The following is a 16,391-nucleotide window of genomic DNA, read 5'->3' on the forward strand; positions in this document are numbered from 1 at the left end:
AAGAGTTCATCAGTTTATCGTTGATTCCTGTTATGGAAAGCTTCTCTGGCCTGCCTGCATTCAGTAGAATTTTCCTATAGTTACTTGAGTTATTTCTGCTTGAAAAAACTAAAGTTCGGCTAATTTCGGTTGATGTGTCCGTCGCCGGATCGCTTGGCCTCAGGTGTTGACCGTCTGCGGCCAGGCGTATTATGTAAAGCGGGTATCAAATATCAGTAACAGGTGTGTATCGGCATCATAGGAATTGTTGCGCATCGATTAAATCATCCGTATCGATTAGGTAGGTATATAAAGTTATTAATTAATATTTGTTGGTAAAACATCTATTAAATTTTTACGCGAATATGGATGGGTAGCTAATAATATAATATAGCTAGGTACTATGTACAATGTACTTAGAATTACAATCGTCCAATTATGGTTTTTATGGGATCTCGCGGAGATTTTTCTCGCGGAGATGTTCCAAAAGTTTTTCTGATAATAAGTATTATAAGCGCTTCAAAACTAAATTCTAGTAATAATAATGATTGTTTCAGATAATAAACATGAGAGGTATATTCATTATAATATGATTTAATCGCAGGATATATTTATTATATTTAGTATGTATGTATGTACCTGATCAACCCATTTCCGCCCCACTACTGAGTACGGGTCTCCTCTCAGAATGAGAAGGGTTTAGGCCATAGTCTGCCACGCTGGCCCAATGCGGATTGGCAGAAACTATATTTAACTAATATGTATGTACATATTAGTTAAATATAGTTTCTTTACTAGTTAGCTGTGCTAATTTATACACCTGCATTATTTTTTTTAAAAATCAATTTGACTAATTTATTATGATATTATGTATTACGATTAGCATCTAGAAATATTTTCGTGTTCAGATTTGATCATTTAAATTAATTATAATAAATAAGACAAAACGGTGTGTATAGTTATGTAATAAAACCATAATAAAACATACCTATTAGTCTTGCTTAATAAGGATGACTAGAAATATTTTCTAAATACCTAATCTACGAAAATTGAGCACTTTTATGATGTACCTAATACCTGTTGCATAAAATCTCAATTTATTATTTACATATTATACGAGTACTCTACCAGACATTAAGGCGACGTTTCTTATTTTAAATTTTGAACATTGATAAGGGTGCCTTTCCATAGAAGACTACCTAGAGGAGCGGAGCGAAGTGGAGACGTGCATAAATATACTAATGAGAATATAAGTTTCAACACATGATATACCCTATCCGCGGAAAGAAGTTAGTAGAGCGCTCTTTTTATTATGTAATCCCATACCAATGATAGAGGCAAAATCTCAGTGTGTGTTAACCATTTTGCGTCACTAACCAATCACAAACATGTTTTCAAAGCACATTCGAAATTCAATTCGAAAATGTTTTCAAAAACATTCGAAATTCACTGATATATATCTAGATAATATGGACACGATAGTTTAAATGACACTTGACAAAAATGATAAAAGGAAGATGTTAGGTTGGCGATTTCGTATTAAATAAAATACGAGTCGTGATATCACATCGCTTAGCAAGTGTGTCGGAAGACCAAATATCAAAGTATTTTGCTTAAAGCTAATTCACAGCAAACAATTTATAGTCTGCCTACGCCGGCTGAAATACGGCGCACGCCTATTTCAGCCCTTTTATGTGGAGGATTTATTGAAACGACTTGAACACGTTTCATTGATCTGGCGCTATACCTTTGCCCGCATGACATGTAAGTCATGTAAGTAATACGTATTGTGCAACACACCCACGAATACAGTACATCTCCCTGTTACATTACCATAAGGCTTCCTGTACATAAAGCCGGAGCCGCATCCAAAGTTACAGTGAGCTTTACCGGCGCCGTACATTTGGTGTATACCTATTATTTCCAGGAATATCTAATCGCGAATATAAAATCGGCAGAGGTGCAGCGGCGGCGTCGGTAAGCTTAAGCAATTTTTATTTGTTTACACCTTACAATCACTTCCGATGCGGCGCCACTCCGGCTCCGGCTTCATGTACAGGAAGCCTTACGGTAATGTAACAGAGATGAACTGTATTCGTGGGTGTGTTGTGTGTTTAGACCACATTCAGACTCATGACAAACGTCGGGCGATAATTTATTGATTGGTGGTCAGCAACCGCATACCTACGTGAAGGCCTTTTATAAAACGAAAAGCCTTTTATAAGACATAACCTTCCCTAGCGTGCTCCCCAGCGCTTTCCATACAGCAGTAGTTTGGTTCTTATTTAAATATTAACCAATCAAATTCAATAAAATTTTGTAGACGCATTCTAGAAAAAAATATCTGTGTATCCTTTTAGAGAGGAAGAGAGGTTTTCCAGGCTACATTCAAAACCTGCTTAGTAGCTACCTGGAGAACCGATACATTGAGGTGAAAGATAGTAGTAAGGGTTTGGAGGAGAGGATTCAAGTTAGTAGCGGAGTTCCACAAGGATCCATACTTGGCCCAACACTGTGGAACATTCTATATGATGGCGATTGGCGTTTTTCAACTAAAGCAGGAGGAAGGCACAGAAGTGGTGGGGTTTGCGGATGATTTGGCTCTTGTAGTTGTGGCCAAAACTGAAGCTACCCTCATGACACGGGCAAACACATCACTTGACCGAATAAACACCTGGATGACCATGGGGTTTGGACACACCATAAGAGTTGCGTCATTATGATAGCGATACTATTGATAAACAGAGTTAAATCAGTTCTAATGTAAATTTATTGAACGACAGAACACATAATTACTGGCCTGCTTGTTCATCAGTCAGGCCAGTTTGCGGGACATTACTGCCTCTATTAGGAAGGTATATGGCATCTCATATTCAGAGTTCTGACGCGGTAATTTTACATGAGAGTGCAACTGCCTCAAGTTTAATGTTATGAATTATATTGCGCGTCTACAGCGCCGCGCGCAATACTTTAGTGTCAAAGAGAAATTTTGTTTGCAGCACTAAATTAGCTACATTATTGCTAACAGAGTATTTTCGCGATGATCTTGACAAATTTATAGATATTGAGTTCATTTCAAAATAAACAGCTGCATATTATAGCGGGTACAAATTTCCATAAACAGAACGTGAGAGTAGCATAAGACGGACGTCGCGCATACTTCATTTCCCCGGCGAGCCGCGGCTGGCGGCGTGCCAGCGGTTCCGAGAACTCGGGAGAAGGTTACGCGATGTCTCGCTTCAGTTTATATGCCTAAATCATCTCAGAGATAATATTTTTACAAGTATGAACTGAGTGCATCATAGTTGTTTCTGTTATTTCGGCTGTTATCTTGATTGGTCATGGTTTCACTGCCTTACACACCATTAACAAATGCCTGTCACTGTTCACATGGTTCAACAAGTCATGAAGCCCCGAGTGCCTTAATGAAACTTTCATTCAAGACGATCAGAAGTAGCTTTTTTTCTGCTTTAAACTCCCTGATGTTCCTTTCCACTTATCAATCCACCGATTTTTTTCTCTGCCTCTGTGAGTTTCCAATTTACTGTTCAGCAAATTGGGGATTCTTGTACTAACAACCAACCTATATAATTTAACCCTAAAAACATGTTGGTATGCAGTATGATCATTCAGACAGTTCAAATGAAATGACATAGTGTTACACGGTTGGTGATTGTTCTATTCTACTCTAGCGCACCCTCCGCTGAGTTCAACCAAGGACTCATCGCTTACAGACAGACAGACGGCTAACGAAGGGATCGGTCCCTTTTGCTTTTTGAGGTACGGAACCCTAAAAACATGTTGGTATGCAGGGAGTAGGTGATTTAACATCTATGATCATTCAGACAGTTCAAATGAAATGACACAGTGAACACGGCTGGTGATTGTTGTATTCTACTCTAGGCGCCGCGCGCACCCTCCGCTGAGTTCAACCAAAGACGAAACTCATCGCTTACAGACAGACAGACGGCTAACGAAGTGATCCTAAGGGTCCCTTTTGCCTTTTGAGGTACGGAACCCAAAAAAACATGTTGGTATGCAGGGAGTAGGTGATTTAACATCTATGATAATTCAGACAGTTCAAATGAAATGACACAGTGAACACGGCTGGTGATTGTTGCATCCTGATCCAGGCGCCGCACCCTCCATCCTCATTATAATAGTGCGGAAATTGAGTTCAACTAAAGACGATAACTCATCGCTTAGAAAGCAGTGTAGTAAACTAGGTTTGCACAGCATTCTTATAGCGATAAATATTGCATGAACAGAGAACGAACTTGGTTCTAAAGCAGTTTGTCATTTGTATTGTGCATCTAAAATTTTCAATTTTATGTATTCTGAAATATAGGGAAGTAATTGAAAGCGGCAGTAGCCTAGTAGTTAAGACATCGGCCTACAATTCGTGAGGTTCAGGGTTCGATTCCGGGCATGCACCCTTAACTTTCGGAGCTCCGTGCGTTTTATGCAATTAAAAAATAACACTTTCTTTAACGATAAAGGAGAACAACGTGAGGAAATCTGCATGCCTGAGAGTTCTTTGTAATGTTTTCAAAAGTTGGTGAAGTATATTGACCCGCATTTGGCCTAGTGATGGACTGTGGTCAAACCCTTCTCATTTTGCTAGAGGTTGATGATGATGATCGATAACACAGAGCACCAAAATTTTTGATTGAGTTTTTGACGCAACTGAAGTACCTACACAAAAATAACTAAACTAAAATAAAATTGTTCTTGGTTTGTAAGATTAGTTTTACAGCGCAAACTTTGACCGAATCTTACATAATTGGCTATTCAGAGTAAGGTAATTTAGAATCATATTATATTGTGTATGTTTGGAAGCGCTAATCTTGGAAATGTTTAACGGATTTTATTCAAGGCGTTCCTATTAGAAATAGGTAGATAAGAGTGTTTCTTGAACTAGGTTTCTCTGTATAAGATACCCGTGTGAAACCGGAGTGAGTTAGGTCTCCATTATTCTCACAGATTATCCTAATGTAATAGTGTAAACACATACGTACTGCTTTATTTACAAAAACGTGTACGATAGGTACGATACGTTTAAAGGTCTTCGCACATTAACATTGACTCACCGCCGCTTCGACTCGCAATAGAGCATAAAAATGTGAGCTTGGTGAAATGGTGTTTCTTACGATGGAATTTTCAACATATAATTTAAAGAACATACGATAAAGCGTGGACCATGGGTGGTCCATGCGTCATACACTTATGGCCATCTCCGACCCGTTTGCTAATGGTTGAACCTGCGTTGACCATGCATCGGCCTTGTCGACAAAGCGCTTACGTGTACGTAGCAAGAAATACGACTCTTTTGAATGGTACTTCTGATATTTAGCGCTCAGCTAATACCTGATATCCCACTTTTTTCACTCACTAATGCCATGTTATCCACTGATGACCATCGGGTTAGTCGGCTAGTCGAACGATTTGTTAATGCTAAACCGAAAATTGGAGTTGAAATGGTATTGGATTGCTGTCGAATCTGTTAACTGAGTGTGCACTGTGCACCAAAAACATTCAACATGTAAATGTTTCACAAATTCTGCGTATGTGACGAATCTTCTAACTTGTTTGGTGAAATTACGATTCCGCACTGCAGAAAATCGTCCAATATCTTTGACAGATTTCAAGATTTGTATGTTAAAGGCTATTAGATGTCAAATAATTTGCTCTTCAATAAATTGTATGACAATGCAAACGCAGTTAGATTCATTAATATAAAACAGACTTTCAACATGTTTTTATATAAAGGTTTCGTCTGTGCAAACTCACTGTAATGTGCGAACACGTTTAAGTAACAAATTGACACTAAGATCAATATGTTCTCACGCAACACGTCTTGATATCAGTGCCCCCGACTACTGGGTTTAATTAAATAGTTACGCGAGACAGATAACAGTGACGCATATTTATAGACGCATCTTATCGCCCTGGGATATCTGATAGCTGTAGGGCTCGAAAATTGGATTCATTTGTACCTACGTTAGAACTTAGAGCAGTTTATATGAATATAGATTCGGGTAAGAAGTGGTAAGCTCTTTTAAATTAACAAGTGTAAACTAAAAATTTATAACACCCCCGACAAGTGAAGGTTACAGTAATAACTAGAAAAGAGCTAATAACTTTCAAACGGCTGAACTGATTTTCTTGGATTATAGCTAAGAACACTCTCGATCAAGCCACCTTTCAAACAAAAAAAAAAACTATATTAAAATCAATTCATTTGTTTAGGAGCTACGATGCCACAAACAGATACACAGATCGGGGGTTAAAAATAACAACTTGTAACTTTGTTTTGTGTTATATTTACTATTATATACGTACTTTATATAGGTATAATTTAGTTACCTATGTAAAGTACAAGCAATCGTAAAAATTTAAATTAGTTTTGATTGCTTCCAATCAACATCACGATCAATAAAAGTTGTTCTACATAAAAAAAAATATTATTATTTAATGGTATAAAACAAACTGGTTAGTTTTATGTCAAACGACACTGTTTAGGACGCAACTATACTCGTGGAGTCTTCAAGGTATCACAGGGTTGTTTCTAGCTTTCAACGCTACAACCTGCACTTTTATTTTTAGATGTCCTCTCAGTACGCTATGTTAATGTACCTTGTTAATAGCGTAACCAAGTCTACATTCCTTTAAGGACAGTGTTAGACATAATATACCTACGTGTAATCTTCAATTGTCAGATGAAAAATTTCAATTAAGGAGTAATCTGCATTTATTTAGGGACAAGATAATGCTCGCGACTTTGGGTGGATTTAGGTTTTAGAAAATCCTGTAGGAAGTCTTTGGTCTTCCAGAATAAAAATTAGTTTATGTCTGTCTTCGGGATAGAAGCTACGTCTGCACATTTCGACATAATGCCTTAAATTGGCTGTAAGAAGGTAACAAACAGACAGACACACTTTCATATTTATAATTTTAGTATGGATCTTGTCTAAAGATGTGCGTCAAGTAGGTACTTAATATTGTGTTTTAAATTAATTCTAATATTTTGACCCTACTATTAAGCTCGATTCCGAGTCCAGATGTTTAGGTCCTATAATAATATTTACCTTGTATTTATTTTTTAGACTTTCTACATAAATGAAAAGAATTCCTAGATCTTACGATGTTATTATTTTATGCCATAGGCAAAGTTTAGACATAATAGCAGACAGTACGTGATCAGCGAGGTTCGCTATCGGTGTCCAACACAGACCACAACCTGTGTCCAACAATGAATGCTATCCATCGAGCTTATTTGACATATTTTAGTCTAAGGTATTGGCTGGATAATATTAAATCTTACACTAGGTATGCGGTAGTCTATTTTGTGTTTTAAAATAGAGTCGGTTCATTAAAAGTGTACTTGTCAAATCAAACTATATTTTTGAGACGCAATATTTTCTAAGAGAATTCCTAAGACCTTGGCGTCGCATCAGATCGCATTCATTCTTGTTTTCTGTTTTAAAATAATCAGTTAAATGAGATTATTATATTTAACGTGGCGTCTTTTACTTTTCCGTGTTGTTTTTATTAAAGCATAGACAAGACACGCTTGAATAACATTGTTATAGCCATAGACATACAATTTTCGCTTCGCTCAAAGACTGACAAAGTGAGGGAGCGAGAGTAGTTAGATAAGACACACTGCCGCGAGCGAAAGCGAGATAGCGAAACAAGATGCCGATAAGTCATTGTTTACGTGAGTGTCGGTCCTTATGAGTTCGGCCTGTTCCAAGTCGAGGTGATTTTTTGCATTTACTAAATAATTTTACGATTAAAACGTAAAATCTATGTCCTGCCACCATGGTGTCTTGTTCAGTGAGCGAATGTGACGCGTTACAAGACGTTATAATCCGCGTAAATACACGTTTCACAGGTAATTACTGATTATTTATACTAATTGTTTATAATCATTATTTCATCATTTGTTGTTTGAAAATTAGGCAAAATAGCTATTGGAAGCTTAGATGATAGGTTTCCCTTAAGAGTTATCATCAAATTACATTGCTAAATGAAGAATTTTTGGATATTTTGTGTAAAATTTAAAAACGTTTGTTTACGATAGGGATTGACAAAGTAATTACGTCACAAGTATCGATAGTCGATAATCGTGTCTACCGGTAGGTTTGATGTGATAGGTTTCATGTGATGTATGTAAAATACAATATAAAACACTAGGTACTTTCCAATAAAAGAAAAGAACGAAATAAATATTTTCACTAATTTTTATTTTATTTAGCGTGACTTAGATTTCATATACAGGGTTAAGGGTAACCCGTACATTACTGTATTTAAGTGCTTATCGGGGAGGTCATTAGCTATGAATTGAGCGCCATATATACTATTTATTTTTATTAACTTGTCACTTAGACATTATATCAGAGTGTTATTGTAATTAATCAAATTAAATTTACTTGCACCCTTTAAAAAAATAAAGGTGGAAAACCAACAAATTCCGGTAATTTATATGAAAATCCCAAAAATTGCTCTATTTCTCAAAAAAAGATTTTTTAAAACGTCTTTTAATAGTTTTCTATCGAAATATCAATAAAAAATGTTATAAGGGGTTAAAATAACTATAAGTATCTCAGAATTCATTAATAAATTATTTATATAAAATATTAAAGTCATTTCATTAATAAATAATAATCTGTTACCTAGCTTTAGCTTTGTTACTATTTGTGTATTTGAAATGTATTTGATTTTTTAAGATTATAAGATGCTTTTTACTTCACTTCGTTAAACTAACTCATTAGTGTCCTATGATTTCGCCAGTAAGACTATCGATAATACAAATGCTAAAGTCAGGACAACTCTATTTCACGCACACATTTACGTTTCATTTTTTGTAACACCGTTAATCTGTCACTGTTGGTCTTGTAAGTCTTTGGTTATAGCAAAATTTTACAACAATGTGTAAAATAATAATAATGTTGACACACTGATCGCCATGGATTTGCTGTTATCCGTCGAGGAGTTCCGTCATCTAGGTCCGAAAGTGTTCATCAGATTTTCATCTAAAAATATTATATAAAAGGAAAAGGTGATTGACTGATTATTCGTTGATCTTTCAACGCGCAGCTCAAACTACTAAACCGATCAGACTGAAGGGCATGCAGATAGCTATTATGATGTAGACATCCGCTAAGTAAGGATTCTTGAAAAATTCAACCCCCAAGGGTTTAAAATAGAGGTCCGAAATTGGTGTACCTAGTCCACGTGGACGAACTCGCGGGCATAAGCTAGTTTTTACACAAAAACTAACCTAACGGTTACCAACCTTTGGAATAGTAAAGGCTTTTCATATTAAGATTTGAGGATTTATGGAGTAACACCGACAAAACTATCATTCCCTAACCTCAATCATGTACCTAGGTCTCCTTTTTATTTTATGAGGAAAAAATCCTATATGTTATTAGATATTAGTTTCTAGAATATGTCTGCAAAATTTCATGGACTTTGGTTGCTTAATATTCAAATGAAATTGGAACTACGATTGTATGAAACGAGTGACGGAGAGAGCCCTGTTAACTATTATTATCTTCGTCTCTTCTAGCAATGTTTTGAGGATAAGTATAATAACTGTCATATTCTACGAAATTCTCGTTTTGAAATAAAGTAACGTGATTACTTTTGACTAAGTGCGTCACTGCATACAACTTTTGAATCTTGTATTGTTTTTATCAAAGCAATAAACACTCTCTTACCTCACTACTACGCATCGCTTCCATATCTATGATTGCTTCGCTAGCTATAAATCATGTAGAAATTATAATAAATTCAAAGCGACGACAAACAAATGAACGTATAACATTGTAAGTGTAGATTTTCTCACGTATTTTTCTTTATTAAGAAAATTTTCGCTGTTGGAAAGTTTAGTTGGTGACCGATCGAAAACTGAGAACGCCCAATTGTAAAGGTAGGCGTCCACAGTTCCGCATCGCACATTTCGGTCGAACGGATCGCATCGCATTATAAAACGATGTCTACGACTTTGTCCATGTGGGTTTAGGTTTTTTTTAATTTCGTGGGAACTCTATGATTTTGTGGGATAAAAAGTAGTCTAGATACTTCTCCGGGACGAAAGCTTTGAAAAGCTAACAGAAAGACACACTCTTTCGCATAATTATAATAATAATTAGTATGGGGTATAAAGAAACGTTTCAAAAAATCCATTTTTCTCTTGGAAATGCAATCTGTCTGATTGAGTGAGAACACCCTGAATTGTTGATTTGCTACTAAAATTTACTTTAGATTTCTAAATTAATGATAAGGTTTTATCGATATGCGCGTAATTAAAATCAAGTGCCATTTAATGTCGTGACCGCGCCTATAAATTAATTAATACCGTCTTAAAATGTTAAAACAGATCACGATCGTTATACATATTTTATCATTATACAGTGTAAAAGGTTGCACTTTCCAATTTATTGTAAGTAATTTTGAGTTGAGTTTGAGAAGATGGCGAACAAAACGGTATAATTGCATGAAATAAAAATTTACAAGAGGAGCAAAAAACTGAATGAAAGCTATTGAAACTTTAGTGTAATTCGTTTTGGTTGAAATCACAAACTTTGGACTCAGTTTTAGTATATCGATGATTTTAGCATAGTTTTAGGCCGTGTTGATGCCATTTTGCTTGAATTTCGTCTTTATCGGCTGTTTGGCACTCATTAAGAAAGGCTTTTTGGAAATTCCACCCCTGAAAGAGTTAAATCAGGGATTTTCAAATTTCCGATTTCCATGAAAATTGGTATTTACTATTTAGGTTTTTGGTTAAAAATGAAGTAAGATTCAAAACAAACGAACAGTCAGATGGACAGACAGACAACCTAAATTTTTATGTATAAAGATTTATCGTATTGACTGTTAGCTGTGTAATTAAAATCAAGTGCCATTTGAATTCGTGACCGCGCCTTTAAATTAATTAATAAAATTACAAAATGGTAAAACAATTGTCCACGATCGTGCCACATTTATCATTGGGCATTGGAAAGGTTTCACTTTCCAGCTATTCGCTGATATAAATCCGTTGGGTGAAGGCGTCTGTTATTATCTGAACTAGCAAATGACCAAGACTTTTGCGTACAACTTGAAGGTTGGCTGGACGTTGCAATTTATTAATGCAAGCCTATTGTGGTAAACTGAAATGGACATTTACGAGTACGCTTGAAGAGATGTGCTATACAAAATGACAATTATTTTTTGTGCCGATTCGGGAATTAAATTAACAAACAAAGTTTGTGTCAAATGGTTTTCGTATTGACACTGTGTTGATAAAATATGTCTCCGAGTAGGTATGCTCATAATATGGTACTCGCTGCTAGTTGATTTAAAAACAGGTCGACTATAACAAGTCCAGCGTACTTGTATTAGTAGAGGTCAGTGTGGTAAATTGATAAATAGGGTTGTAAAACTCAGGGCTAGTTCTTGCAATTCTACAATCAACACCCATTTTATTCAATTTTATGCAAACCTTATATGCTTATTAGTCTACAGTCTGTTCGTAGTTTTGTTGATTGAACAGTACGATACGAGTCACAAATTCAGCTATTGGGTGTGGTGTGCAAAATAATATTATAACTAAGTATAAGCGACCTTCGTATTTTACTTCATAATCATGCAAATATTTAATACTCATCAGGAATAATCTGTACAAATAATCCTGATGAGATTAATTACTTATTACCTATCGTACGATAACTTACCGAATCGAAGTGTTCTGAATCGCTCTGCTGGAGGACAAATCGGTCCATTACTGCAAGGAGCTTTTAAATTCAATGTTATGTCTTCTTGTTGCAGAATGCCAGTTCGGCAAGCAGGCGAAAGAGCTCGGTTCGACGTGGTACGCAGACCTTGGCCCGCCGTTCGGTGTCATGTACTGCATCAAATGTGAGTGTATATCGGTAAGTGGACACGTAGATTTGTTATCATCGTAAATTGGTTATAATGACGTACGATTTATAAAACTATCATCATCATTATGACGTATGATTATATTATAGTAGCTGATGCCCGCGACTTCGTTCCCGTCGATATAGGTTTATAAAAATCTCGGTGGAACTCATTGATTTACCGGGATAAAAAGTAGCCTATGTGTTAATCCAGGGTATAATCTATCTCCATTCCAAATTTCAGCCAAATCCGTCTAGTAGTTTTTGGGTGAAAGAGTAACAAACATCCATACATCCATCCATACATATAAACTTTCGCGTTTATAATATTATATTATATACATCGCCGGCTCACTACTGAGCACGGGTTACCTCTCATAATGAGAAGAGTTTGGCTTTGGCCATAGTGTACCACGCTGGTCAAGTGTGGATTGACGGACTTCATACACCCTTGATAACATTATGGAGGACTCTCAGTCATTATGGAGTGGAGGTTTCTTCATGATATTTTTCTTTACAGTTAAAACAAATGCTATTTAATTTAATAAAACGTTTTATCGAAAGTAAAAGCGCGTGCCCTGGATCATAACCCCAACCCTCGAACCAGAGATCGATAATTTAACCTTCTAGGCTAACAGCTAGCTTCACAGTAAACCTATTCGTACATTTCAGGGGAAAGGCATTCATAATATGGTTATGGATACAGTTTATTGGAATAAAATCTTTCTGTTCTTTTCTAAAAAATATCAACCGGCACTAATAGCATAGAAAACAAGTGAATTTTACTTCCTTATACATAGTCATAAAGGAAATTGTTTCAGGTGCAAAAGAAGCGTCGAGTAGTGGCCAAGGTGCACTGCCGCAACATCAAGAATGAGTGTCCGGAACCATCATGCGACACCCCCACGTTGCTGCCTGGAAGATGCTGCAAGACATGCCCGGGCGATATAGATTGTAAGTACGTTTTGTAATGTTACTATCCCAAAAACATAATCACTGATAATTGATTACATAATCCATACTAATATTATAAATACGAAAGGGTATCTGTCTATCTGTCTGTCTGTCTATCTGTCTGCTACCTTTTCACGACCCAATAGTTTAACCGATTCTGACGAAAGGTACAGGGTTAGGTTATATCCCGGGGACGGACATAGGCTATTTTTTATCCCGGAAAATCAAAGGGTTCCCACGGGATTCACAAAAACCCATCCGCTTAACCGATTTGTATGCAGTTTGGTACCGAGGTAGCTTGCGTCCCTGTAATTGACATAGGCAACTTTTTATCCCGGAAAATCAAACAGTTCCCACGGGATCTTTAAAAACCTAAATCCACGCGGATGAAGTCGCGGGCATCCTCTAGTAATTGATATAAAAGGGGCCCGAATTTTTATAGGATTACGTACTTAGTTTCAGCTACATAAATGTCAAACGAATAAATTCAGTGTAAAGTGGAACTTTAGCTTCGCATCTAGAACCCCGTTAGCCGAATAGATTTCACTTCTGCTTTGGGTTACAGCATTCCTTATTCGTTACATGAACTCACAATCTGTACGCCGTGTTTGGTGTAAAGTCCACGATAAACTGAATTAGAAAATGGTGTGAACTTTTTCTCTTACATTGACGAGATACACACAATTTCAGTTCGCAGTTTGAGTTTAAAAGCCTTGTTCGGTGCCTTTTTCATCATTATCAAAAACAGCTAACTTTTAAAGGTCTATAGTTTTCTGCATAAGGTTAGATCAGTCAAGGGCTTACTTGTAGTGGTATAAAAAAAGGTTTATTTTGTGTTGTGTTTTCACTCTTGCTTATGTCTGCTTATGTCTTACACCATATATCCTATTACCTTCTTTTACTTTTTTTCCCTGAGTTTTTTTTTCAGGCCTCTTTCAGATTTACTCTTGAAGTTTTGAGTTTATAAATCTTTTAAGTCCGTACTATGTTTTCAATATTAAAATTCAAACTGAATCAATATGTCTATCCTAATGAAGACGATACAGTACTTAGGTGGAATATTAGACAACAATTAAAATCATCGCTAAGCCAAACGAATATATTCACAATCCAAAGTGCCGCTCACAACGTCTCAGGCTCTTTTATTAATATTATGTTCATCATTCGCTCGTCACGATGTCGATTCAATTTTTAAATTGGTGATGTCACTCTTACTTTAAGCCGTAAAGTATTGACTGATGTCATGCTTTTCCCAACACGACATGGGTCGCTCCTAATTCAAATGCTCTTCCATCCGGATCTTATGTCTAGAATCTAGAGCTCCGTTAGGTTTCACTTCTGCTTTGGGCAATAGCATTTTTTGGTCGGTAGACAGTCATAATTTTTATGATTGGTTCCAAAAGATTTTAAATGAGATCCTACATGACTTAAGACCTGCAGAGTGGGAAAGTTTCAAAAGCATTAGATGGACCGTCCATCTTTTCTTCTTTCTTCCTGGGTTTCTTTTGCCCAGTTAAACGTAACCGTCCGTCCATTGTACGTGAATCCATCCATCATCAAGTCATTGTATTTTTTGAACTCTTGAAAACAAGCAAATGGGCCAAAATTCGACTTTCCTGTCCTGATGTTTGTTACTCCTTCACGCAAAAACTACTGGACGGATTTGGCTGAAATTCGGAATGGAGATAGATAATATCCTGGATTAGCACATAGGCTACTTTTTATCCCGGAAAACCAAAGAGTTCCCACGGGATTTCGAAAAACCTAAATCCACGTGGACGAAGTCGCGGGCGTCAGCTAGTCATCAATATATGTAGCTGTATCAAGAATTTTCTGGCATTGATACCATCTTTCTCCAGAATGAAAACAGCTCTCTAAAATTTTCTCCTGTTTATGCCACATAATATTATGGCATTCATGTTATGAGGTCAGGTAACAACCAGAAATTAATTTGAAACATATTAATATTGTCAAGTAAGCAGGTAATGATTTATGGGTTTCGTCTTGTTCCGCCGCTCGCGCAGCGCCCAGCGGCAACAGGTTGGTGAGTCACGAGGCCATCTGTCGCGAAAACTATCAACACATTTGGAAATTGTCTGAACGACATACAATTTTATGGATTTTTTCGATGATAACGATTAATATGCCGTTTTCGGTTGACCCGCCGCGCTTTTGTAACGTGATACAGCAAAAGATTTAGTCACCACGCTATCCTAACACACATAAAACAAAATTTTAATAGACATTATGACTCTAGCGACTAGATATTTGAATAAATTATCAAATTACGTCTAGAATATGGGCACATGCGTAAGTATTTTAATTAGGTATCATAAAAAGCGACTCGTTACGTTTAAATGTCGCTTATTAGTCGTCGTTTATTATTTCATTACGCGTTTTTGTTGAATCGGCAAATTCCCGACTTAAAAGGTAATTGCAAATGTGAGAAAGCATGCATACATATGAAGTGACAGGAACTGGCGATGACAAATGACGGTGGACAGGCGCGGCCGCTCCCACGGCTGATTCTCATCATTACCTACACATGGACGCTCGTTGCTTACATTCGATCTGGATAATCATTCCGGCCGACGCTAATTCTACACAATTACACGTTCCAATAATGAGAAAATGTATGAGCCATTAATTTAAAAGCGAGATTCCTCCTGTTGACTGCGAGTACAATGAATCACTTCGGGGAACGCTTGGGGCCGCCGAAAGTTGCGGTCAGCAGCGCGGCCGCGGCGTCGACAGCGCGTCTACGGCCGCGTTCAGCGCGAGGGATATATCGAGAGCATTACAATGGCATTACTCAGATGCACCGGGCTGGTGCAGAAATGGCACGCGCTGGTGTCCCCCTGCGCCCGCGCCCCAGCGCTGCTGCAAATATAGCTGCTGGTGGTAGTTATTCCGGGCGCGGCCGTCGACCCGCCGCCGCGACGCCGTCTGTGTGCCTTTTTAGCGAACACTGCTTATAACGCACGCATTTTTTGCGAGCGAATATCGACGATGTCAACGTACTCGATTCTTTATCGTTATCCCTCGAGACGTTTTCTTAGGACCGAAAAATTATTATCAACCGTTCTGGATGTGTAAATACCGCTCGTCGTTCACTGTCTCGCTAATTGATCGCCCGAGCGCGAGAGCGCGTCCTAAATTCGTTTCGCTCGCTAAGCGAGAACATTATTAATTAATTTTAAATTGATTAACGTTATTAGCATCAAATTACTGTGACAAAACAATTGTGTTTCATCATGCGAGCGATTGTGTTTATCCTATGACCTTTGCGCATAAACAGAATACCCATTTGCATTTTAAACGTCGATTAATTAATAACATGTTACGTGCTAAGCCGTCTTCGCTGCACAGTTGTGTCGTGATTTAGGAATTGATTTCATGGACGATGCTCTGGAACAGCCGTAAAGACTATCCGATGCCCATAACTATAAAACGCATCAAATCTGATTCACTTTGCCTTTGTGAGTCCAGTTGGCCAGTTACCGTCTCTGCGTGCTTGATTTTTCGTGCTTTTAATAAATGCTT

General features: G+C 37.2%; 1 protein-coding gene across 2 annotated transcripts in view; it reads left to right on the forward strand.

Annotated features, from left to right (window-relative positions):
* Positions 1 to 16,391, forward strand: part of LOC123872448 (dorsal-ventral patterning protein Sog) — a 136,749-nt gene that overhangs the window by 68,551 nt on the left and 51,807 nt on the right. For both annotated transcript variants that reach the window (XM_045916725.1, XM_045916726.1), the window contains exons 2-3: positions 11,803 to 11,906; positions 12,716 to 12,848. In XM_045916725.1, the coding sequence (XP_045772681.1) occupies positions 11,803 to 11,906; positions 12,716 to 12,848 (237 nt within the window). The remainder of the gene's footprint in view (positions 1 to 11,802; positions 11,907 to 12,715; positions 12,849 to 16,391) is intronic.

The sequence above is a fragment of the Maniola jurtina genome, chromosome 15 (assembly GCF_905333055.1).
Source record: "Maniola jurtina chromosome 15, ilManJurt1.1, whole genome shotgun sequence".
NCBI classification, from domain to species: domain Eukaryota; kingdom Metazoa; phylum Arthropoda; class Insecta; order Lepidoptera; family Nymphalidae; genus Maniola; species Maniola jurtina.